This window comes from Pieris rapae, chromosome 11 (genome assembly GCF_905147795.1).
Source record: "Pieris rapae chromosome 11, ilPieRapa1.1, whole genome shotgun sequence".
NCBI lineage: Eukaryota > Metazoa > Arthropoda > Insecta > Lepidoptera > Pieridae > Pieris > Pieris rapae.
The window spans coordinates 2,637,221-2,665,219 of NC_059519.1; the positions used below are offsets into that span (position 1 = coordinate 2,637,221).

General features: G+C 32.4%; 1 protein-coding gene across 1 annotated transcript; it reads right to left on the bottom strand.

The window, feature by feature from the left end:
- Positions 1-6,224: 6,224 nt before the first annotated feature.
- Positions 6,225-27,985, bottom strand: LOC111001958 (guanine nucleotide-binding protein subunit alpha homolog). The gene is made up of 3 exons (XM_045630035.1): positions 27,280-27,985; positions 18,925-19,193; positions 6,225-10,880 (listed from the first exon to the last, which is right to left on the bottom strand). Exons 1-3 carry the CDS (start codon positions 27,778-27,780, stop codon positions 10,523-10,525), a joined length of 1,128 nt encoding a protein of 375 aa, XP_045485991.1. The 5' UTR covers positions 27,781-27,985; the 3' UTR covers positions 6,225-10,522.
- Between the last annotated feature and the right edge of the window lie 14 nt (positions 27,986-27,999).

The following is a 27,999-nucleotide window of genomic DNA, read 5'->3' on the forward strand; positions in this document are numbered from 1 at the left end:
TGAGATATAGAAACGTATTCAGAAATCTGAGTCCAATCCTATGTTGCGCCCCTGATTTATTTATTTTATTTTATACACAAATTATTTGATATAATATAGTTCTTACCAAGACCAGCATACGATACAGTATGTCTCTATATTTTTGTAGTACTTTCAGTTTGTAACTAATATAATATTAGTATATATGTAATACAATTCGTCGTATGTCGGAACAATGGCACTGGTATCGGCTGCTTTTTTCATTTTTATTTAATAATCAAGTCCGTTATACGTTTTATTTGATTTGCCAATATTAATAGATTTACAAATTAATAGACTTTTTGATAGTCTGTAGTTATAATAGAATTGGCATCCGATACCAGCGCTATATTGGTTATATCTATAATATTCTGTGCAATAGATTATAGGTGACGGTGGCTGTAATCATTCAGCTTCAGGCTCTGACACACGTTGAGTTCAGGTTCAAATATATTTCTTTACAATGTTTTCTTTCATCTTACGTGTGATGGTAATTGCGTATAGAGAGAAAAGTACATATTTGCAAGGGCTTCTAACGTAAGGGGACCACTTAATCTCGTGATCCCCGTGGTCTAATATCTACAGTACTAATATCGTACTTTAATACATCTCTCATAAATGTTCTTACTCTGTTGGACCCCAAAACCACCTTGGCCACCGAAAGAAAAGAACATTTGCCGCGTCCTCCAACATGGTGCTAAAGGCGGGCATAAATAAATAATATTTTATCACGTTTCTACAAATTGACACGAGAGCATTCATAGCAAAATATTATACAATTTAAATACACAACTGACGTAAATTAGGTTTTCAATTAATGTTAGACGGTAGTGCAATCTACAAAACTATTTAGACCGAGGTAACTTTAACGCAAAGTACCAGTAAAAAGTTATATCTAAGTTGAAATTACTCGATTTCGGAAAATGTCTTGCATTCAACAGTTTCAGTATCAAACCACTTATTTAAGCTCTGCTATGTATTGTTTTTCTATTTGAATGAACCTTTATTACCATGTGTTGCCCGCGACTTTTGCATAATGCTAAAAGTATACTTTGAAAGATAGAGATATTGTGTTCGATTTTTAATAAACTTCGCTCTTACTAAGCTCTCAAAGTGGCCAGCATGTTGTTAATTGTTTTTATTGTAAATCAGATTCAGCAGATCAGATACAGCAGCATTGCAGATCAGAAACAGCACAGAAGACATACATCCACTTCTATTTCCTGCTTCCAGATTTTTTTTACACACGCATTATTAGTATTATATGAAAATTATTAATTTAAACATACATATATATAACCAACCTACTCACAAAGCATACTGTTGGCGCAGCGCTGTTATACTCTCAAATTCATATTTTTTTATGCCTTGGTTCGGAAGTTCGATTCCCGGCGTCATAATTTGAAGGGTAATAGTGCAAGGGCAAGACGTTACATACATCGACGCTTACTGTATAAATAAGGCTTACAATTATAAATTTAAAGAATTACTTGTCACTAAAAATATCAAAATAATGAGGACAAAATCCAAATTAAAGTATTAAATTTATAAATTTTATTGTACGTCATTATGATTAAATGGAATGTGCTATTGAAAATCATTTACACTATGTAACAATGGTCATATAATAATTTGCATAAATACTCAATTTACGAAATTAATAGGTCAATAAATTTGTCGACGGCAAAGGTATGGGACGTTATGTAAAATTTTATCTCGACAAGCCTCGATAAAATTCGCATATCCGGGGTTAAATATAAACAATTGCGGTATTATTATATTATATCTGGAACAAAAGCGTACATGATCGAAAAAATCAGGTAAGTTATCTGAAAATCTGTTAAACAAAAATCTATACATAGCGGTGAACATGCTGTAGCTGAGTTGGACAACATTTGAATGACAAATCCTTAGAAGAAATTTAGGTTCTAAAGTATTTAATCTAATAACAGATTGTATAATAGAATGATTTTTCTTTTTTTTTTAATATCTTCTCATAACACAAGAAATGAAAAAGAATAATTTAATATCTGAACCAGGTAAATTACATACAAATTCCGATGACGACAGCATGGACTATAGATAAAAGACAAAAACGATAAATTTAGGTATAGATTCTTTAATTCAATTCAGAATCCACTATTTAGATATATCAAGATACTGGCATTCTAATATTTATCATGTTAGCAGTCTTCAGAAATGTATGTAAATGTATGAAGTAACTGAAAATGAGATTAGTCTCATATATTATGTAACACATACGTTTAATTATGAAAATACCATAAACACTTGTTCTATACAAAGATCATAATTCTTTCTGGATTTCAGTTCACGCACAAATAAATATCCATACATTTGTATGTTACGCGGGTCCGTGAAACAAACAGCAGAACGTGCTTACGAGAGCTTGCTTTTGATCAAGGCAATATTAAATGGTTATGAACGGAATATTTTAAAATGCAGTTTTATTATAGGAATATTCATTTGGTAATATTGGTTTCACAAATTATGTATATAATAATTAATTATATGTATACTCTTCGTTTCCCTTCTAATTACATTTCTCCAAGTAAATAGAGCCATTGGCTCCATTACTGAATGAACAAATACAAAGGTCACTTGAAATAGGGCGACGATGTAAGTAATCAGTTAGGAAGTTAGATTGCCACTTACGGGTTGAGAGAAAACTCATTTTTAAGGACTTGCCAATCCACGTCCTCAATGTTCAAATTGGCATGACAATGACTTTTGAGTAAAAACCTACACCCTCATAAAAAATCAGTCTAATTCGTATTTTAACCATTACTGAAGTGGTACTCTTGGTTATCTTTATCTTCTAATAAAAGCCAATCTCAACTCTTTTATTAACTCATTTAATAGCCATAGATCAGATGTCGCTTGGTCCAGCTTGTTATAAACACTAAACACGGAAGTCGGGATCGCTCGAGTGACTCAATAAGAGTGTATGTATGTGGGGGACTCCGTTTCCGCAATTAGACTCTCAATTGGTCCGTTGTGCGTGAAGTCCTGGCTAACTAAGCCAGCCTAACTCCTTCCAAAAGCACAGAAGCTTCCTGGGCACTTCGCAGGCTTCTCGGAGCGACCTCATTGTTCCGAGGATTTCTTTACGTTGTTTAGCCACAGCCTCGCATTCCAGGACTACGTGGGTGACTGTTTCCTCTGCGCTGAGACAGCCTCTGCACATGGGGCTTTCTGTCACGCCTAGACTCAATAAGAGTTACAAAGTTTCTGAGTAGATCTTTGGTGACACCGCTTAAAAAGAGCTCTGTCAGTATTGGTCATCGTAGCCTATCGACACCCATTTTAGTGGCTCCTTTAAGGGAAGAGTTAAATATACTCTTACTTTAAACAACTGGACGTCGTATCTCGCAGGGAAGACACTCACCAGGATTCCACAGTTCGCTAGTTCACAAAAGAAAATGTCTTATAAAGCGAAGACTTTAGAAGACTTCCAGCCAAACAAAACAATGCGTATAACAGGAATCAATTAAAAAAATTAAAACTTATATGACTTTTACTTCAGAAGCTTGGCAGGTATTAACAAAGTTAATATGAAGTACGTTCCAACTGTAGGTACTTTGGTTGGTACTTTACTAAATAAGGGTAACAATTTCTAATCTCAGAGAATTAATACTAAACTTGTTTTATTAACAAAATATAACTTACTTTTAACTAAAATATATTTGAATATATCAAAAAAATCTTGATATTTTTCTCGATCCAAAGATGTTATTAGGACGATGAATAATTTATTAGATGTAAAAATCATAAATGAGAAAGAACTTCTTGGAGATATTTTCCTGATCCCACACAAAAATGAAGGTCTGTTTGGATTTCCAACTTTTATTAGAACAGAGTATAATTACCGAAATTACCCTACAAATGAAACTGTCCATTGAATATTTATAATCAATATCATAATGCTACGTAGACGTGAAAGGCGATCAGTGTACCAAATTATTATTCATACCAAACCAATTGAAACAGCACTTTAGAAGAAAACTGTATGTATAATCTTAATATATATATTTCTTGTGTGCGTGTGTATGTGACTGAACTCCTCCTAAACGACTGGACCGATTTAGACGAAATTTTTTGTGTGTGTTCAAGGGGATCTGGGAATGGTTTAGATTCACAATTTTGTCCGCTGGACAATGTTTTTTTAATTAATTTTCAATTTATTAGTTGTTGTTAATTTTGGAATGTTTTACATTGGATCCGACAGACGGCGCTACCATCGCAGTATCAAATTTTAAATAATATTCGAATTTTAATTTTAGTCTGTCCCGAAATTTAAAAAAAGTTTTGTTATCATTGTGTTATATCGTGTGTGACCATGTGCTGGATCGTTAGATATTGTAATATATCATAACATTTGAATAATAATTTTCATCAAAATGGCTTATTAAAAATTGAAATTTTGAAATTAAAGACGTGTAGACAGGACAACGTCTGTCGGATCCGCTAGTATGTATATATAAGATTATACATAGCCATTATTACGTGCCAATAATTGCGTGCAATACGACAATTTTAATGGGACCGGGACATTGGCGTGCTGACTGATATCATACTGACGAGACGGGACTGACTCCTTGCTCAGACTGATGACTATCTCAACTGATTACTCGGGTGCTTGGACCCGGACGTGTAATAGGTAATTATGTTTTGTAAATTAATAATAGTCTAGAATAATTTACAGGAAATACAGCATAAAAAAACTTACAACATAAAACTTTTATTAGGCAATTTTACGTTCGTTCTTTTCACAAAATATATGCCATTAATGTCCGCGTTTCTAAAATTCAATAAAAGTATATTTCGCACACTTATACCTATGTATTTGAATATTAGGCGTTTTAATGAAATACCAAACACAGTCTCTTATCAGAAAAACAATCTTAATCTTTCGTAAAGCAAAAGGCAGGCTGGTAATTTAGGACCTTATAAATTTCAGTAAAATGTTGAACATTTTTCTCCTAAGACCTAAGCGAGAAATGAGAGAATTACAAATGGAAGTAATTAATACTGTACATTCAAGCTTTGTTAACGGCTTTAGACAAGTGAATTAAGTCTTGAAAATATATTTCTCAGCACATTAACTTGATGGTGTCAATTAAGCGAATTAGACAACGTTATTTACTGATCTTTTGTATTGGGATCTAGATTAGACGGCACAAGATAGTGAACAATAGTTCTTTTTTCCGAGTAGGAATGTCTGGTTTGCAACTTTTATAGTCTGCAATAGAGGCTAAAAATGCGGAATATTTTATTTGAAACCCCATTTTATACATACTCTTATTGAAAAATAATATTTAAAATGATATTTTTAATGGGAAATATATCAAACTAGAATCTATTAACAATAATTAAATAAAGAAGCCTTTTAAGTCGTGCGTGTATAATTATTTCAACGTGTTATGAAAAGTAATTACTTTTGTCTTCTAGAATGTTGCCAAAGGAAGAACTGAATGAAGGCAATTAGAAAGCTGGAGCAAATAACATAAAAGTAACACGAAATATCGCTACTCTAATTGTATATCATCATATAAATTGTGTCAAAGGATTCGCGGGTTGGTAATACAAAATACATGGCGGTATAACAAGAACAGCCAGTTAGCCTCTTCTCACCAACATCACTCCCTCTGATATACGGCGAACCCTGCTACGTCCAGTAACCTATCATTAAGACTCTGGAATCCAATCCTGTTGGATTGTTGGATAGTTGGGCGTCGGTAGGTCGACTAACAGACAGGAGAAAGGGGGTCCGGTTTACAATACTTTAAGTTTGGATGTCGAACATTGGCAGCAAGACCTTGTGTTTAACAACACTACTGCGGTGCAAAGGGCAAGGGAAAACCACTGTACTATTTTCCCAAGAAATCACATGGAAAGAAACACTTATGAGAATGTAAATCTATGTAACCCGGCTACAAGCCGGCGCCATGTCGAGCTCAGGTAGCATGGTGTGAAATCTGATACTGAACACACTGTTGTGACAGTGTGGCAACTAGCGGCCTCATCGCTTTCAAGCGATCTCTTCCAGGCAACCACTACCTAATCTGTCTCACACTGTATAAAAGTTGCCGAAAAGAGACATAACTGAATTAACAGAGTACTTATAGGTAACTTTGTGCCTTCCCAACCATAACTATTTACCAGGATATAAGGAATAAAAGAAAACATTTAAATCATGCATGGTATTTATTACACTGTACATTAAATTTGGGGTGTATACAAAATATAGAGGAATTCCAAAAGATATTGTCAACACTAGCATACATTAACATGAGTGTAAACCGCTAACATACTTAAAATTCGTAACATATAACTATTTAGCAATCAGCCTCGGGAGGTTGTATATCCTACCTTTTATAATTTACATAATATTTTACATAGGTTTTTACTAATACCAAAATCATTAATAGGGCAAATTACATTTTTTAAATTAAGGCCATATGACTTTAAAATTTCAGTAGTAAAATTCGCAGTAAATTTCGGCAATTTCGTAGTAAAAATGAACCCCTCTTAAGAAGAAAAATAAAATCGGAGTTCCAATCCGGAACCCACTATAAAAAGCATTTGAGACAAATAATTTAATTCCTTAATAAATAATCACCTCTCAGGTACTGAAGACATTTATTGCAGATCGACTCTTCGATTAAATAATTTCATTTTGACATTTGACACACGAAAAAATACATACATCAATCAATTACGAAAACAAAACTATAAGAACAGGAAGACATATATCATCTTAATACATTGCTGAAATCAATTTGTAACGCAAACTTCCTGTCCCTAGTACGATTCTGTTTCTGTCTGGTTAAATGTAGATGGCGCGCATATAAATTTATTGTATTGGTTGATATTTGGGTTTATTAATCATAACAGCTTACTGCAATAAACAACTATAAAATACCCATTCACGATTTCATCGTTGCTTTGGGGGATTTAACATTTCATGTAAACAGATTTTATCACATTTAATATATGTTCAATGGTTACGTGAGCAACTGACAATGTTGGTTATTTGTGTCTATTCTCTTTGTGCCTTTAAATGTTCTGCTAAAGATACCACTTTATTTTTATGACTTGTATATTTCATTATCAAAACCAACAGTTAGTCTTACAAACATTTCGCATGAAGGCAATAAAAATTTGTATTATAAATGTACTTATAAAATTAAATATTTCAGCTTTTTTATATTATTATACAATAACAGACTTGCGTGATTCGTTTTTCTCTTAGACAAGTTACAATAAAAAAAAACAACGAGCGATCACTCGTCTTTTGTTTTACACAGCCATTTTTGACCTTTCATTGTCAGTTGCAATTGTTTGTTCCTCATTCGTTCTATTTCCAATAAAAGTCCGTAAAGTACATGTTTACTTCCAGCCCTCTACGGACGTTAGGTATTGGCCACACTGTATTCCAGTGTGCCATTGAAGAATGGCACTTTAAATGCAAAATTATCACTTAACCCCCACCAAAATCGGGCCGCAAAATTGATACCATCTAAAAATAAAGAAATTTATTAAGAGGTATTTACATAATAGCCTCGAATAAAAAAATCTATATAAAAATTTACACAATAAATAGAAACTATAGCTAACCACAATGATTGTACCCAACTTAACACAAAATAAAAATACTAAAGCTTATGAAAACTATTCACTAAATGAGTATAATTATTATGATTTATGTACTTAAAATGAAGATTCTGACAGGATAGACAATTGACAATCAAAATTACCGGAACGAATTTTAGGCCTTACTTGTTGAACAAACAATGTTATTTAGATTAGAAGCAAGCATACGTCGAACAATATAAAAGATACTAAAAAATGGTCTAATGACTTTAAAACAAGTGCCCTAAAAATTTCCAGTTTGTGTTGCTTGCTCTTTCATACACAATATGAGAGACAAGAACAAACAATTTCGATTGTCATTTGAGTTACCATAGTTTGTGCCCTTTGCTAAAACCGTAAAAATATAAAAAGCTTTGAGATTACATGTTACATCTGTGCGAAGGGACGGAATTTGTATGATGATATTATTTATTTAAATATCTCTAACATTATCATTATTTCATTATAAACAAAACCGTAAATTAAAAATATTACAAGTTCCATAAGTATTTTTTCCTAATAAATAAAACAGTTAAGAAAAAATCAAAGGAGAAAAACCAATTCATTTTCTTAGTTTTTTATAGTAGAGAAAAATGATAACGCTGGATTATTTATTTAAATTCATTATGATTCGTGATATCCCATTCAACAATTATGTAATATTGATGTTAAAAAAGTACAATGCTATATCGTACATCTAATTCAACTACATTTTAAAAATGGTATAAAAATCTAAATTGTTTTACAAAAGCGTTGCTAATTCCATGCAAGACTATTACTGAGCAGTTTACGTTTAATTTGACATTCTAAAAATGTTGATTATAAATGTCAATTTGACACAATCAATTTGAATTCCAAATTCCATCTCATGTTTTAGCTAAACGCTATGCACATCAGGGCCATAGACAAAAGGATTTAGCAGTAGGCATGACATGGTATCGTTATAATGGGGCTCGAGACAAAATCACTTTTCAACAGTCGTGGCCCACTAACGCCGAGCGATTTTGTCTCGCGCCTAAACGATCACGTGATCAAACAACTAATGCCGTTTCCAAACAAATTCCGGGTCAACCTTGCCGGGAAATGTAATGTAAAAAATATTGTCAATCACGACTGTCAAAGTTAGTGATTTCATTTTAATTTATTATTCCAATATTTTACATTAAACATGTTTAAGTGCGAACTAAGTCACTCATTTAAAAAAGACTTCAAGAGGTTGTTTTCAAGTTATTGAATTATAAAATATTTAAATGACAATTATCCTTCCCCCATCAAATTGTGATAAAATTTTGACACATGTGAATTAGCGTGCCACTTATACTGAGGCAACATGGCTTAAATCACAAGGAAACTACATCGCGAACGTTTTTAAATATCAACATTTTTAATCTGTCAAAACATGGACTCTATTTTGGAATTACATTAGGACCCGCGTGTTTAAATTATTTCTAATCTAATTTGGTGCCCATACAGCGTTCGTTGCTGTTTACAGCCTTAATAAAATTCCAATCACAGACTATTCTATCTTTACTCCCCTAATGGGATACAAGTCTTGCTAATATTGTGTATGAGCAATAGTATATGTGAACATCAGCTGGGTTTTTGACACATTTCTGCATTCCGACCTCATCTTAAAATACGGCTATTTTGATCTATTTTTAATCATAGGACCATATTCTAAAACAAAAATCGAATCGAAGATCTGCCAAACAAACAAATAAATCAATCTACTCAACATGCAGCATTTAAAGTAAAGGCATCTGTCTCTTTTCATCACATGGTAAACACAATTGAAGTGAGAGAGACGAAAGACTACAATTTTCAATGAATTTATTTGTATAAATAAGGTGTCTGACATTTAACAGCGCTCGAGGGAGAAGAATGTTTTAAAATATGATCCTTGATTAAAATCATGCCATTTTAATTACAAATTTGGACTATACTTAGATAATTGAAACCATGCAAATTCTACTGTTTTTTTACAAGCATGATTATTTATTCTTAACACATCTCCAATAAGCTGATCTTCCTACACCTTGGCACAGTACTTAGATATTCTCAATTGGCAGTTCTAAGGGAAATAGTAAATGCTGAAATCACCTACAATTATCTCGCTTCACAAGCTCTATCTCTTTCTATCTTTCAATGCCAGAGAGAGACAATTTACCTTTCAACCTTTAAAACGTGTACAAAGCGCATATATATAAATTTATCCAAAATTGTTATATTCAAGTGCAAAATCTATTTTTGGTCATAAATATACTGATATACAAATTTATCATTACAATATGATATACTATACAGCATACTACAAATGTAGGCCTTTGCCTCATACTTTGTCTTTTACTCTAGATACAACAGATTAAACAAACAACTGGTCTAATCTTGAAACCTCATTTGGACAAGTATTGAAAAACTCATAGACAAATCTCTTAAGAACTGTCAAACTATTCTCTATGGACTTTGACAAGAAACCAGATTGTCATTTCAGGTACATTTGGAATGGGCCTTTAGAAAATTCACAATTGTGCTAGGTTAACCATCTTATTCATAAAAACTAAGTCTAATTGCATTGTTTTAAATGAAATAATCTGTACCTTTTTACCACAGCTTATAAACAATTCGACAGCAAGGGACGTGTAGATTTACTTTAATTATTTTTTCATATATTTTTGAATAAGAGCTAAATTTACTTTAAGAGTTTATTGGGAAACTAGTTATACAACTGAGTGCACGTAGAAACTATAAATGAAAATTAAAATACGATTTTCCCTTGTCCAGTTTCAAGAGTAAACCTGAAAAAAATCGCATCAGTCATTCGTATCACATATAGTCTACAATAAATGTTACTTCATTGTAACATTAACGATTCAAGATTTCGATTTAATATCGTGTCTTTCACGGAGTTAAAGACGACTTCTATATTGTGCGTGTCTATGGCAGTTGTGAAGTGGTGGTAGAGTGTTGTCTTTGGTTCCCTTCGGACATTTGCGAACATGTTTAGTATGAACATTTGGACTTCCCGTGCATTGTGCGGATCACCCGTATAATGCGGGAAATACCAGCGGATATCCGTTTCTTTACTCGCGACCTTCCGCGCAAGCAGATCTGACTTGTTGAGGAAGAGGATGATGGAGATACCTTTGAAGTTAACGTTGTTCACGATGGTGTCGAAGATATTCAGCGACTCTTCCAGACGATTTGTTTTTCTGAAATAAGACGATGTTAATTAATATTAAGTAATGAATTTACATGTGATACTAAAATTCAAAGTTTATTGAACCCACCCTACGATTCCCCTGGACTAAATACAAAAGCAACACTGGGCAGACAAGTAATGGCTGTTTTAAATATTAAAAGTGTTATTTGTGTATTATTTAACCTCTAGCTTAATATGTCTATACAAAATTAAGATCATATAACGATGTTAAGTTAGTAACAAAAACCTCAACAATAAACAAACAAAAAAATAATATTTTTTTTTATATAACAGGGGGCAATCGGGCAGGCTCGCCTGATTTTAAGTGATACCGCCGCTCATGGACACTTTCAATGCCAGAGGGCTCGCGAGTGCATTGGCGGCTTTTTAATAATAAAATAAAAGCATTAAAGTTCGCAATGGCCAGCAGAAATAACTGAGGACTAGAGCTGTTTCCAAGGACACAGCACGGTTTGGTAATTCAATAGAAGAAGGTATATTTATTAAGAAAATTAATATTCGTTGATTAGTTATAGATTCTGAAATGATTTTTATTCTTAACAATATTTGGTTGCTCTAAAACGAAAGGCTGGACCAAAACTAAAAACAAAAAATGTCATCGGAACTTTAGTATAGGAATATTTATTGCTATTAATAAAAAAATCAAATTCGAAGCGGTCAACGGTCAAATTATCTCAATGATAGGTCATTTGGCGCAATTGAGATGAAAGTGACAGCACATTCACTGCTCCACTTGTGGTTAATTGGCGATCCGAATTATCGCGTAACGAGGAAGCCGGAATATACCTACGCGAGCCAGTTTCAAATACTTCGAATTTTTATTTAAAATACTTGCACAAAGTAGTCCATCGGGTTTTTTAGACTAAATAAAAATCTAGATCCGCCTTTTTAAGCGCATTGAAATCAACCGGCGAATGACATTATTTTAATTCCTGTCAGGCTTTTTTTACATAGAAACCGAAGTCTTAAAATTAAGTTATTCTAATTGTATTTCATATTGGTATCTATGTACACTTGGAACGTCAATGTTGAAAAAAATGTTCTAAATTTATATGCCAGTTCCAAAATGTTGTAGAACGGGCGATCAGAACTGGCAGGCCAGGATGGTTTACAATGAAATTTTATAGTATAGAACTGCTACCATTTATACCATTTTTCCAGTCACATATGTATCGTTCCCAATAATTTGACATTTTGAAACAAACGCTTAGCATCTCCATGCAATAATTATAAAAATTACAAATATTTATTTAATGGAATTTAAATAATAATAATGGGCAAACCTAATTATTAGCTAGTAACTTTCCTTAGGACAGATGGACTCTTAAAAGTCGATAGTGATGGCCCTGTCATATATGTCAACAAAGAAAAAAACAATCTAACGGCAGTATACGTATATATTAAGAAACAAATAGATACATCATTTTAATATAAGCAAAAAGTAGATATACATATTAAATATATGCAGTAAAATATTAAAGTCATAGATAAGAAGTTGAAAAACAGTAATAACAACGAAATAAAAGCCTTAGAAAATAATAACCATTGTTTTAATTTCTTCATAAATAAAGTAGTAAAGGAGGGCGAAAGCTGGTCGATATAAATGTAAGCATGAAGCAGAGAATACATTCTATAAAGAGACGCGCGCAATCAATTACGGAATAGGTAGACCTGGCAGGAACATTGGATGATAAGAGCTCAAATAGTTCGGAGCACACTTATTTTTCAAAATGTCACATAATCTATCATATGACGTCATTAGCTCAGTGAAAGTAAATTATATTTATAAAGTTCAGTTGGGTGGTTACAGTTGCTCAAGTCTGGAAAACGTGGCACTATTTTCTACCACTTTTTCCAATGACAGAGTGAGAGAGGGAAAACGTGGCACTATTTTCTACCACTTTTTCCAATGACAGAGTGAGAGAGGGAAAACGTGGCACTATTTTCTACCACGTTTTCCAATGACAGAGTGAGAGAGGGAAAACGTGGCACTATTTCCTACCACTTTTTCCAATGACAGAGTGAGAGAGGGAAAACGTGGCACTATTTTCTACCACTTTTTCCAATGACAGAGTGAGAGAGGGAAAACGTGGCACTATTTTCTACCACTTTTTCCAATGACAGAGTGAGAGAGGGAAAACGTGGCACTATTTTCTACCACTTTTTCCAATGACAGAGTGAGAGAGGGAAAACGTGGCACTATTTTCTACCACGTTTTCCAATGACAGAGTGAGAGAGGGAAAACGTGGCACTATTTTCTACCACTTTTTCCAATGACAGAGTGAGAGAGGGAAAACGTGGCACTATTTTCTACCACTTTTTCCAATGACAGAGTGAGAGAGGGAAAACGTGGCACTATTTTCTACCACGTTTTCCAATGACATAGTGAGAGAGGTAAGGCTTATATCCAAATGGATCAATTTAAAATTACAAAACTATAATCATTATTAATATAACCTTACCCAGGTATACCGATAAAAGACATTTAACGAATTTAATTAAAATTACTAGAGCAATTCAACAACAAGCTTTCTATTTAACGACGACTCTTTGTAATGTTCAATTTGTACAGTCCCTTGAGTGTCGTTATATGGAGTTCACACTGTATCATTGGTATATTATTAATAGCTATATTTATTTTTAAGTATCAGTTCCAGTAAATTCGAAAAGAATCCATACAAATTCATTCACACGAGCATTGTGTACGAACTTGGCAGATGTTACAGATAACGATTTCTGGAGCGATTTCTTAATCGGAACTCTAAAAATAATGAAACTAATTGATCGGAAACACGCATTAGACGGAACGAATATAACAAATTATATTTTGTAACAACAATAACTGATTATGCACGTTTTAGTCAAACAACAACGATTGGTCACATCGGAATCTTGCAAAATAATTTAATTGCTTTAAACTTACTATCATTATTGATATATATTATGTATAGATTTTTTTGACATTTTGATTTCGATTCCCGAAACAATTATTTTTGATAAGAAACAATAACCGGACATTATTTACGCTAACATGATTCACATGAAGAACCACAGCGAAATAATTAAACTAAAATTACTAAGTTTTGTAAGACCTCTTTATTAGATAAAACTGTTAAAGTGACGTTAACAAATAATCGTGGAGACTTGTCTAAGGAAAACAGGAAAAATCATTGCATATGATTTCGTCATAATATACATATACAATAACTTTCCGATTATCATAAACTTTTTGTATTTAAAAATTCAATACAAAATTAATTCAAACTGCAACTGTTGCTAATTTCAGCGAATGAAATTTACAAAACATTTCTACATATTATAACGAAATTTATCAGCCAATGAAATTCTATGAACTATTTACACTTTATATTTTTATATCCTCAACATCATACGACAAAACCTGCGACCTTCGAAATATTATGAAAGTGAGACATGCCATTTATGAAGTTTCTCTGATATTTACATCCCGCCCGATTAGTCACGGCGTGCCTTTCCGCAGTTTCGACACTATATGCCCACAAATATATGCCTCGTTTATTCAGGGGTGTGATTAAAAATTTATTTTAACCATACTTTTTACTATGATAGAAACTATTTATAAATAAAAATAATCGAGTAATCTTAATCGAGTCTGACGGCGTTTTTATAATTACGTAGCTATATACATAAGGAAACGTAATAACGAGACCTCAAATGTATCAAAGAAAGAAAACTATTTTTGACCGATAACATTAAACTCATTCGTATGAGAATTAATTAAAAGACTTTCAAGTAGGTAATAAGAATTAAATATTTTGTAATATTCTAATTTTAAATAAAATTATGGATGAAAAAAATGTACTACAGTTTTTTACGATACGTAGCACGAAACGTTAAATGTAAACGTTTTCAAAGAAAATATAATTAATTTCGTAACTTCCCACTTCCGACTAAATATTTACATAAATCAATTTCTATATTTTCTTATTTCTCAATATAATGTAACGTTTCTTACCGGAAACGAAGATCGAAATTGATTAATAGAATTAGGTTATTAGCAAAAATATACATAATTTTTGTATTTTTGGTTAATAAATTAATTTACAGACGCGCCGAGGAAACTTTTAAATATATAATACCTAGCCCTATCAATTCCTTACCATATAGTACCTTCGGCGGTTTGTCTACATAAACATACTAACGAAATTTATTACTGTCTTTACGACATCACAACGATCCTCTTGGAACTTTATTTATACCGTGAGCCATAATTTTTATACGATTCCGTGATGAATAAACATTATTGAAGCGATTGATGATGTATGAATGCTCTGTTTCAGAAATCTGTTTTCAGCAAATCAAGGCTGTATGATTTATATAATTTCATATCAAAATTATTAAGACGGAATAATCCAATTTCTTTAGTTATCCAAACACAAGCGACCTCTAGCCTTGTTAATTATTATGTTAAAAATAGTCTAAAATTCGTGAAATATTTTGAAAATAAACATTGGAATCTTGCAAAATCATTTTAATTGCCTTCAAATTACTAACATTTATTGATATATATATAGTTAAATAAATATAGCCTCTCGGGGAAAATGAAGCATTTAAACACATAAATAATCTTTGACATCAATCCCAGTTGTGTTCGGTTGAGTTTATTATTCCATTTTAAAAAACGGTGCTTTTAAGTTTAAAAGTAACAGTATTAATACTTATATATAAAAAAAAACATATCGAAGCACGATTCTTCACCGTTAATTATTAATAATGACAATAATAGTTAGGTGATAGTCGTCCCTCCGTAGTCTTTTAAAAAATCTGAGTTAGGGTCAGTATGTCGATGTACCCAACAAAAAAAAATTAACAGTACAAAAGCCACAGCAAGAGGAAGAGAGAGAAAAGCAAGAGAAAACTAAGTCATAAATACCTCACCCCCTTTCACTAAAATCTAAGACCAATTAAATCAAAATATATGTTATATATCTTAACCATAATATATCCTACCTACTCAATAACTTGACACACGCGTTGTAAATAAATTTATATACAATGAGATAACTTTCACATCACGTTTGACGTCCAAGTAAAATCCTGCGTAGGTGTTCTTTACCAGACAATTAATATGACCGACACAACTAATTGATTAAGAACTATTCAAGAGCACCCACGGATGCGAATTACCAATTCACTCGATTGCGCATACAAATATTCTTCATTAACGTAAATTATATGAAATTGTCATGAACTAAGCATATTTTTTTTAATTTACGTTATTCCTCATGGTACTATTTTTTTATAGAACAGGGGGCAAACGGGCAGGAGGCTCACCTCACAAATTTTTTGGACAAAATTTTTTTTTTTTTTATAATGTGCCATACAACCCTTAATTTTTACCCCTCTATCACAAACTCTAATTTTTTAATAGTCATTTTATTAATTTAATAATTATTCATCCTGCTCGATATTATTACCTATTGACAATAAAAAAACAAAATATGTTTGAATCGGTTTCTAGAATACTCTTAAAGTCTAATAGTCTTATAAGACATAAACTTGAGAACCAATTTATCTATAATCGAAAAGCATATCATTCGTTGTTAATTTTATCACATAATGACAGAATTATGTCATAATAAACTTTACATATAAATGAAAACTTGTTCACTATTTTCACGATTTTATTGTTCTGGAATAGATATGTACAATGTCTCTATTTCTCTGAATCCATGAATATATATTAGTTTTACAAGGTTAGTAGCAGTAAAATATCGGCCATATTTCTCAGTAATCGAAAGTAAAGTAGAGCAAATAAAGAATAACTCTTCAGCATATGCTTGTTTCATGTCAGTTAATTATAATAGTACTCTTTTAAAAAATACATCCAGTTCTTTTAATAAAAAATAATTCCATTCATTTGTCTATATTTCATTGGAAAATAATGTAAAGTTCACTGTAATTCACTTTTTGTTGAAATTACGTAAAATGCGCTTACGCAGGCCTACGCCATGGATGTGGAGATTGACGCGGGGATGGGCCTGGGTCTATAGTCGTTACTGAAAACAGCCCTCCATACACTCTTAAGGGCCCTCGCCCCTTAAGAGTGCCCTTAAGTCAAACCCCCCACTTTAGTCAAACCGTGTCTAAACAGTTTGTACGAATCCTCAACTATTCATATTTTTTTAACTAGTTTCAAATATGTGTAAAAAATCGCAGAAAAATTTCACCATAGAGAAAGAAAAACGTTTTCGCTACACAGAGAAAACGTTTTAGCCTCATTATCCCCAGACATGCTTGTAGACGGTTTATAGACGTCTAAATAGGTGTTCCCAAAGTGGGAATCGTAACAATAGCACTGCATTGCGACATTGCATGCGATAAGACACTTAATGTATAGTGGTACTAATACAGATTACTCAAATAAGATTAAAAAGTCCCATCAACACTGTGAGGCTCATTTCCGCTTCGGATTACTGGATTTATAAATACATATATGTATATAGCTGCCCCAGCGAACTTCGTTTCTCCTCAACGCCTAGCCCACCTTTTTAGTACATAGCAACAAGGAACATTTTGCTATGCTACCCCAAAAGGTTTTCTGTGTCTTTCTCTATACAAACCTCAAGAGTTCAAATTATAAGTTCTCAACTAACAAATAAAAAAAATGAGAGTAGAATTTGAAAATTAAGGGTATTGAATTTTAGTATGATGTATCATAAAAAAATACAAATATTTTGTCTAAAAATTAAAAAAAAATATGTCTGAACCATCCTTATCACGTGTATATGCGTGATCCAAATTAAAGATTTAATCCACTTTTTCTAGAATTATTTGATCCTAATTTTTTTTACATAGGCCTTACGATATAGACATGTTATTGTGATTTTGTTTGAGATTGTGATACAAAGTATTCCTTTTCCCATCATCAGGTGATCATTTTTCTGCTAGCAAATTTAAATAACACGATAGTCTAGTCACGTTGTATAACAATGTATTTATGTGATCAAAGGCTTGCGACGTTATCAGCCGGAAAGCTAGATTTAGAATCTGTATACGTTACATGTGGACTATATTCTTGGGGATATATTATGTAAACAAATTCTGTACGATATATTCATGCAAAATGATTTTACAAAAAGTAACCACGTAGGGTTGGTACGAAGATTTCAAGTTTTGTTTGCCTATATAACATAATAAACTGATTCGTTTGTTGTAAGTTATTTTCGCCTCTATCATATAATTTTAAGATTTCTATTAATTATATCAATTCATATGTAATTAAATTAAAATATGAATAAGGTCAATTGTTTTTTAATGAAATGTTGCTATGAGATACATTTTTTATCGTGACTTAGTAGTTTTCAGAACCAGATCGTTTCCGTCATATATAAATACTACACTACAATAATGTATGCACAAATATGCTTGTCCATTATTATTAATATTATTGCCGTAATACATTTGCGTCTGTTTCAGCGAACAAGATCTCTCTTCTTCATATAAAATATGAATATAAATCATAATTTATACTTTCTATTCCCGAATTGATTTCCAGCTTACGGAGCTTACTACATCACCCAGAATTTTAGAATTCTTTAAATACTCGGCACTTTCCTTTTTTCTAATTGAAAAATGCCTTTTATTTTGTTTCAAATTTTTTTACACAAATATATAATAAAATCAGAGCAGTGTTGGCCTCGTGGCTTCAGCGTGCGGTACCCGACTGTGCACTAATGGATTTTCTTTGTTTTTTTTGGGGGGGTTAAACGGGCAGGAGGCTGTGGATGTTAAGTGATTTTTTATTTTCTTTTATATAATAAAATCATATGTTACATTAGAGAATTCCTGTGCATTATGTATAAATGTAACCATAGCAGTCTTAGGAACGCGTCATATAAGTCATTAATATTCCGCTGGTGACCTACTCTGTCTCTGTTTCTCTTCTATATTATGCCCTTACGCTTAAAATTACCCAGCCTATAAACTTCCCAAGCAACTTAGCAGGAAATACATGGACTTCCCTGCCGAAAAAACAGAATATTATAACTCACCTGTCTTCAGACAGAACTTGATCAAACTCGGACGACGATACTAGAAATAGTATCGAAGTAACAGAGTCGAAACATTGTGTCCACTTCTGTCGCTGCGTCCTCTGACCGCCGACGTCGACGAAGACAAATGGCACGTTGTTAATGAGGATGGGACACTCTGTTATTCCCTTGGTGGCTTTCCGACAATGCAGAATATCCTGATGGGAGGGGATGTAGTCCGAGCGCGCGATCCTCTCCAGCTCGTCAAAGAAGTAACTTACTGAGTCGCTCTGAAAGCAGGGAAGACGTTATGTTAAAATACATTTGTCACAATAAAATCTTTGTCAAATCTTATACAATTTATGTAACCAACAACAAATCAAATCAAAAATCATTTATTCATATAGGTAGCATAATGTACAGTTATGAACGTAAAAAAAAGTAATTATACATTAAATGATTCTAATTTTACATTTACTGCCAGTTCTCAAATCAAGGGCGTAGAACGGAAGAGAAGAACTGGCAATAAACTCTCCGCCACTCTTTTTAATCGCCAAGTATAATCCAACAAGCAAAGTGCGTCTTGTTGCTTGTTGAATGTTAAATTTAAATACAATTACAGTTAGAGACAATTGTAGTATTCACATAAATAAGAAACGGCAGGCTAAAAATCTCATTTATGATAAGTGCATCATATACAGGTTTTACATAGCCTAAAAGTCAACTTTACATAAGCCAGCATATGAGTTCAGTCCAAGGCGTGTAAATAATAAATAAATTATTTATGCGTTATTTACAAAACAATTACAAATAATTAAAAAAACTATTATTCTTCAACTACCAGTCTTGAATTCAGTCTTCTACTTACATAAGCCTTTACTTTACGGGCCAGCCTGATCCAGAGCGTGTTATTTTTGAAAATTCTGTTTATTTATGGAAAAATAATTGATTTAAAAAGTAGTATCTAATCTAACTGCTGCAATACGTTTATTGGCTCGCTACCTATCAATAAATGAAACTACAAGTTGTATCACTCATACCTTTCGACCATAACTAACATAAACAAGACAAAATTGGCTCAAGTCCAACCAATTAGTTATTATATATTCCACACATTTATAGTAAGCTGTAACAAACGAAACGAAACGTAAACATCTGTTTCATTCAAGCATTACTAAACTCATATCAATAAATGTATAAAGCAACGAATTCATAAAATTCACTCGCTCTAGATTTACGACTTCAACGGCCACCGTGTCAAATGGAACAGGATTTGAGTGGACAGTGAATTTGCAAGTGTGAAGTACCAGGCAGTCTAGAGCATTTAAACGTTATTCAATTATTTCCCTCAAGGGCTACCTCTTTGGAGACCTTTATTGTGGCATTTTGATAAAATGAAAACGACTTTTTTCGCCTTCCAACATTACATAATATGTTTATTGAAACGTATTTTCGTCTACACAACATAACTGTAGACAAAGAAATCCAATGTTTACAAGGTGCGGTGAATCATTTTAAAATGCTATCTGTTTAGCACAATAAAATGGTCGCATTAGATGCAATAAAGGATGACAGGTTATTCCGCGTCACACCCACAATCCACGTTTTTAACTGTACACAATGAAAACTGACGCGGTGATTGTCGACACGGTACTGTGCCTTTGCCCCAAGTAACTTCACACCACTATGCCAACTTGGCACATTGGATAAACCGCAATTAGCATACAACGAATTGGAAGAGGTCATTGTCGTCGACACGATAAATAGGATGGGAAATAGCAAACGTAATAAGATTTAAACGGTACCTTCCGGAGACTTTGGCGTCTCAACAAACCTACTTATTGCAATAATGGAGCAAACCAGCGCATATAAAGCGAATCGAGCCGATTATAATTCATACAACATCAACATTATTGGCATGCGCTCAAGAAATACCTGTGACATAATTAGTCAACACGCAAGAACTGTCAGATGACGTTCAATTATTCAACACACGGCAGGTTATATGAATGACGATGTGGACACGCTTAAAGGATAAAGACAAAGGCTTTATTGCAAACTGGAAAGTGATAAAGTCAAGCAACTCAGTGTTATCGGCGAATGCATATCGCTTTCCTGTTCGGCTAATAGAGAAATTTATTCTAAAGGAGCATTATTAAAAATGACATACTACATTCAAGTTAATCGATACCGGTTTTGTTAATGGTACGATAAAAGGTATTAAATTCTGAAAAGTCGTTCTTATCACAACCTGCTACAACTTTGCATAAAACTAAATTAATACAAATACAAAAAATTCGGAATATCGACCAACGATACATAACAACTTAGCCTGGTTCTCTCAAGGTTAACCGACGTCCACAATTAACGAACCAAAGGACTACAATCCCCTCAGGCCAGATAAAATTCCAGCCAATAAACAATCGAATGTATCAAATGCCAATAGGGTCAAATATTAATCTCCACACTTCTAATTCACCGCTAACAGGTACAATATCCTCCTGAATTGATTATCGCATTGCGAAACAATTAAAAGGGTTAGCAACAATCAATGTCATTGTTGGGAAATATGTTGAACATTCTGAACCAGAAGATATCGCTAATGAAGGTTAATTGGAAACGAATAGTGTTCTTGCATCCGTAGAAAAACGTGCGTTCATTTCAAAACGAGTTCGTACATTTCAAAACGAGTGGTATTTGATAATTCTTGATTAAAACGTAATCGATATTAACAATTTATATTATGTTGGGATGGTACGGATGACTCATTATGACACAAAGACACTTTGACGCTTTATAAATGTAAAAAGAGTTTGTATAAACTCAGCTTAACTTCAGTTAATTAACACTGTCTTTAATACCTACCTTTATTTGCAATATGGACAATAATTACATACAATCCATCGATTATAACTCATGTAGTACATATACAGCTGTGCATATTTTATCTGCATTTAAATTTTTACACATGTATGTAATCTATGAATATAAACAGATCAAACCATGCATAGTAAACTAATAACCAATAATTACGGTAATAATGTTCTAGGCTCTATGACCATGAGTTATGAAGTACACCATTATAGCAACATTAATATGGGTTAAATCGCAGTGCATTGCCAGTTAATAAGCCACATGTATTAAGAGCAATGGATACGTACTTTATGTCGATGACGTAATAGTTTTAACGCGGAAATTATTTATGAAATTACAAACAAATGTTGAAAGAAGGATTCAAAATATAATCGAATAATTCAGTTCTTGGTGAAATTATCTCTCATTTTAAATTAACTTAAATTATTCATCCGACCTCTTTTGAGAGCAAAAAGGAATAGAAACGGAAACATGTTACGTCTTTTTCGATTTTTATTTTCTTACTCTTCGTAATTGTCTCAGATTAGCATAATATTGAGTGGCCGGGCTTTTTCGTATGTTTTTGTTTTTGTCTAAACTATTTATGTTTTTTCTTACGTGATCATAAATAATATAATCATCTATTCCTATAAACGTTGTTTAAGGACCTATTTCAATCAATATTCATATTCAAAAAAATCATAGCTGTGCCTGTGATGGATGCCTTCTATACCGCATCAAGGCCTAATTAATGTCTCTCCTGTACAAATAGTTGGAAAAAACTGTTGTTTTTTTTAATTTTATAAAACGTTTCCAATTATTTTAAACAAGTGCTTTTTTTTAGTTTACGGCATTATGTCATATAAATCTAATTGAAATACCGTATAGGATTTTATTTGTAACATAGCAAATAACAATCACTTTTATGTTATGTTATATATCTCTACATGATACTGAACGCTTTAAATTCGTACAGGTTGTTGATGATTTTTAAATATGGCATAACCCAGCGGGACTATGAGGGCAGGAAATTTTCTTTGAACTATTAATTATATTGTATGAGTGGGGGAAACCCCAGTATGCATATTAATAAAAAGGCACCATTAGTGCATTTAATTACTTTCTTACTTCATTCGGAACCTATTATTATTAAAACGACTTTACCGGAAGGGAATTACTTTTGAATTCTATAAATTAGAACCTTTCTTTTCAGTATACGACTGATAACACCTCCAAGAAAATACACAACATTTAATGAATGTTACAAAAATAGGTGTTATATTGTCCTATACAAACCCCGGCACTTAAATTGTTCAAATGCCAAAATCAAAAATAGAACATAGCAATATCATAGACAGCTTTATTCCTAAGTAATATTTGTTCTCATTTCATATACTTTGAAACTGATGTCTTTAATCCAAAAAGCCGATGGAATTTGTCAAGCAAAGGAAGCTGTTCACCTACTTGCCTATTAGATTGACAAATGATGAAACTGATACAGAACTCTAAGGCCCAAACCGAAAATCCTGCTCCATCCACTTTCATGACATTCATACTCGTCGGTTATGGCAACGTATATTTTTTTTAGTTAAAACAATTGTGGAACTAGAGTAGAGCCACTGAATTTTTGCTTCTAAATCAACAATGCTATGCCGTTAAACAAAGAACTCACTTCAGTAATGCGCGCTGGTAATAAAAATCAAGCTTTTGTCTGTTTATAGTAACGTGTAAAAAATATAAACTACGGGAATTATGTAGATATAAATATCCGAATATTGTTAATATCTTTTCAATTCTTAAAAGGCCGGCAACGCACTCGCGAGCCCTCTGGCATTGAGTGTCCATGGACGGCGGTATCACTTAACATCAAGTGCCTCATGCCCGTTTGCTCCTTGTTCTCTAAAAAAAAAAAAGTGGTTCACTTAAACCGCTTTACGGTAAAGATTAAATAATGACCTCTTGTCTTTAAATTAACCTTAATTTATGTATTTTTAAGTGTTTAAAAACAAAATTATTACATACCTACCCAAAAAAACGTATTACTCATACAATTCCGAGAACAAAATCAAATTTACTTTGCTAACAAGGATAATGTCCGTTTTAATAAAACATCCTAAGACTACTTTACCATATTGAATGATAAAAAAGTCTACACAAGTTTTTATTAGTACCAGTTCGTAGCGGGCACGTTCTACAAGAACCCATAAAACTAAAGAAAATGCAATTATGTGGTATTAAAGGATGCCAATTTACGTAATAATAAGTAGTCAATAGAATCTTCTAGTCGTTTTTATTTGCTTACATATGTTTTTAGTTAAGACTATCGAAATCGACTAGATAAATCGATTAAGTAATAAGTCTAACCGTGAACTAGCTGTCATATGCTTCTTTGGTGTCTCAGTATTCATATACTTACATACATATGATTCGTTGAAAATATTTTTTTCGCAAAACATTGTTTATTAATAATGCATCGTACTAGTTCTTTTTCAACTTACTTTTTACTACATGAGCCTGGGGCTGAAAGAATATACGGCTCGTCGCAATAAGGACTAGTTTTTTAATATAAAACAGTATCAATATATTGAAACAAAAATATGATTCACGCGCAACATTTTGGAGATGAAATTATTTTTCGATATAATAATAATAATAAATGTATAATTGTCCAGTAAATATAGGTTGAACATTAGTACAATCAATAATAATATGTTAGAAAGAACATAGGTACATCAAGACTTAAATTAAGATCAATTCTAGATTCGAATTCCATTGCTACTTGCTACAAATGGCCATCAATTAGCTATATAGAACTCAACCTATAAATTCACGAAATACTTTGATAATGCAGTTCCTCATTCAACAGATTCGACGTTTAGCTATAATTTTCCTAAGCTTATATTAGCACGCTCATTTTTTACATATTTAATGTTAGCAACATATTAATCAGATATAAATTAAGACTAAAAACAGCAGGTAACATTTACTACTATTTATGAAGCATAGATTATTAACTTTACGTCGACCTCAATCGTAAAACAACATAAACTTGTAATCGACACAGTATTCGCATATTTTTAGCAATAGATTCATTAAAATATTTTCTAACAGCTGTATAGAGCTTCAATGTTCATATAATTTAAATTCATGGACTGAATGTCTTATAACAACTATAAAAATGAATAACAAACAACACTTTCATAAACTTTAATTTGGATAAATAGGGTCATTTTTTTGAGCGCATTTTTATATAAAGTAGCAGACAGACCCAAAAATATAACTATATTTTCGTTAATTCGGAATGAAACAATAGTGATAGATGTAATAAAAATCACTACGTCGGAATGACGTCGTTAATTATATAATCAATACATGGGTGCATACATAAATGAATCAGTGAAAGTTAAAATATCTTTTATAGGAAACCTACCATTAGATACGCCGTTCTAAACAAAAGATCGTGAAGGACGAATTACCTGCTCCCATTCAATTTCTTGGAACCAATGACCTAAAAAGTATACTTTTAATCGCGGACTAAATTTTTTATAGCAGACATGCTTTTTCCAATATCAATACGATAAATAATATACGAAAATGACTAAAATACTGTTTGTTGCAAGTGATCTAATTCGATATTTGATCGAATACCTGGGGTTAAACTCTACTACTCACTTGTTTAATATATATATTATACAGAATTTAATCACCACCACTCTAAAGTTCAACAAATATTAAAAAGTCAATTGAATACTCCAAATTATGGCACGAAGCTATGCCGTTATTAGATACGTTCCGGTCTAATGGCACACATACATTACACACATCTCGGCCGGCATTTCTCTCATTTTTAACATTCCATATGAAAGTAATTTTAATTTTTCAGTATAAAAGCATAACGATTGAAAAAATTACCGCGTAATCTAATAAATACGTGTGTTATAAATTATAATGAGGAGTTTCTAGTTTGGTTTATGTTATCAGAGACGCGGACTTAGACCAAATTTAGTAGAACTTTAATGGTATTTCGTATTCCCACGCGGATTAATAACTTATTGCATCTTTTTAAACCCTGTGCAAACAAAATCAGAAATATTATGCAGGAATAAGAAAGGAAAAATTTGTTGTACAACAACGAACGTATATATGCTAGCTACAATAAAACCAATATACAAAATATTGTGCGATTAGAATTTAATTAGGTCACAGCCACCGACGATATTTCATACGTACGTACGCAAAGTATTAGAACTTGTACATAGGTACGCGGGTACAATGACCTAATCGATAAGACGATGTCTTATAACAAAAAATAGAGAAATTATTGAAACAGACAAATTGGATTAATTTGTTTCTCAAGAGTGCATTTCCATCAAGTTCCCTACGTGACACATGACGCATTACATTTATGACTAATGAAATTAGATAAGAAACTCAATTATAATTATTACACTTGTATGGTGTTGGGAAATTATTTAATTTTTTAATATGTAGATAATGAATAGTGTAATCGTTTATTTGTGTCAGGAAATCTTGTGAAATCACCCATTAAAAATTAAAATAATTACAGAAGTAACTGGTACCATATACCTAAAAGCAAGACGGTTAAAAATAACTCATTTGAAATAGTTAGCTATTAGGTAAGTAAATCTATTTCACAAAAATGTATTTGAATGAAATTAATCATGCCCTTATGGATAAACAGCAAATACAATATCCCCCTAATAGTAACCCTTTACAATTGTTTACATTGACAAAAATTGTGAAAAAAAAAACAATTATTGTTGCACAATATATAATTATATAAATAATGTGATCTACACTCTTAACCAAGTGTAATTTTATAGGAAAAGAGCTAGAAAATAGCAATAGGCTGGTATGCAGCCTTGTTCAAACCTTTCTAATTATTATTGTAATTACTGTCCATAAAAAATAGTTTTAATTACTATAATAAGAAAGTAATCAAATCAATTGAAAATTAGAAGCATTTCTAATTCTTTTGTTGTTTTAACAAGTAAGAGTTCCTACATATAGTTTACAAAACTTATATGTTTTTAAATTGCATTAATCACGTCTACTGCACTACCATTGTTTGTAAGAGTAATAATAGTACATATTTATCTGTCAGTCTGCTTCTGTATATATGCACATCATAAAACCCTACAAATACTTTTGGTTTCCTACAGCAAATAAGTAAATTTTGTTCTTCAATGTTCTCCTAAAGTGTTAATTAATGTTTTCTTGTTCAAGTAAAAGTTTTTTAGTTTTACTTAACCAAATAGCACCACTAGTGCTTATTTTGTTATATCAGTTCATAAATGCTTAGGTTATTAAAGCTTAATAAAGGTATGTTTATTTCTACACTTCACATTTATTTTAATTTGAATTAAGCACTAGTGATTGATTATAATCATTTAAATTTGTAATAACTGACTGATAACTCTTGACTGAAAAGTTTAGAGAAATAACACTTAAATACACAACTCAATAACATTGTTTGCATAATAAATATTGGACAATACATACCAATTGAAATTCTCTCCGTCTATCATAGGCTCTCTTTATGGCCCTGTCTAACCACAGGGAATGTATATGAGGTGCATAATGCATGAACAGTCGGCTATCAAGTGATACTGAACTGTTAAAGTACAGTGCCTGCTGACCAATGTCCAAATTCCGCGGGTTTTCCCAAGGAATAGCAAGCTTATCCCTCGCATCAACTAACACTTGAATGCCCTTAACAATGTTCTGATATATCACATGCTGATACTCGCGCACTAGTTCCGGTTCAAACTTTACTTTATGTATTATTTTCATCTGTTTCAGGAATGTCGATTTTCCGCTTTCACCCGCACCAAGTAGCAAAAGTTTGACCTGTCGCCGAAGTGTTTGTTTGTCTTTCTCAAGTATTCTGTCGATCTCTTTGCTTCTGTACCGCTGCTCTATCTCCTCTGGAGATAGCTTTAGGCGCAGCCAACAAGTCAGAGCCTCTGTACAACAGGAACATGACCACAAATCGTTGGCCATTTTGCATGATTAGCGACACTCACGAGAAAGAAATCAACACGCGTATATTGCACCGCTGTAATAGTTTACAAAAAACACTGCACACATTTTTGTTAAAGCACTTAACTAAAAATGACAAATACGTTTTACATAAGTCCGTCTTAAAACGTACGCACGCATTCCACCCCTCCCAAACTCATTGAGAAAAATAAAAGGAGAATAAATTTAGCCGTGAAAAGT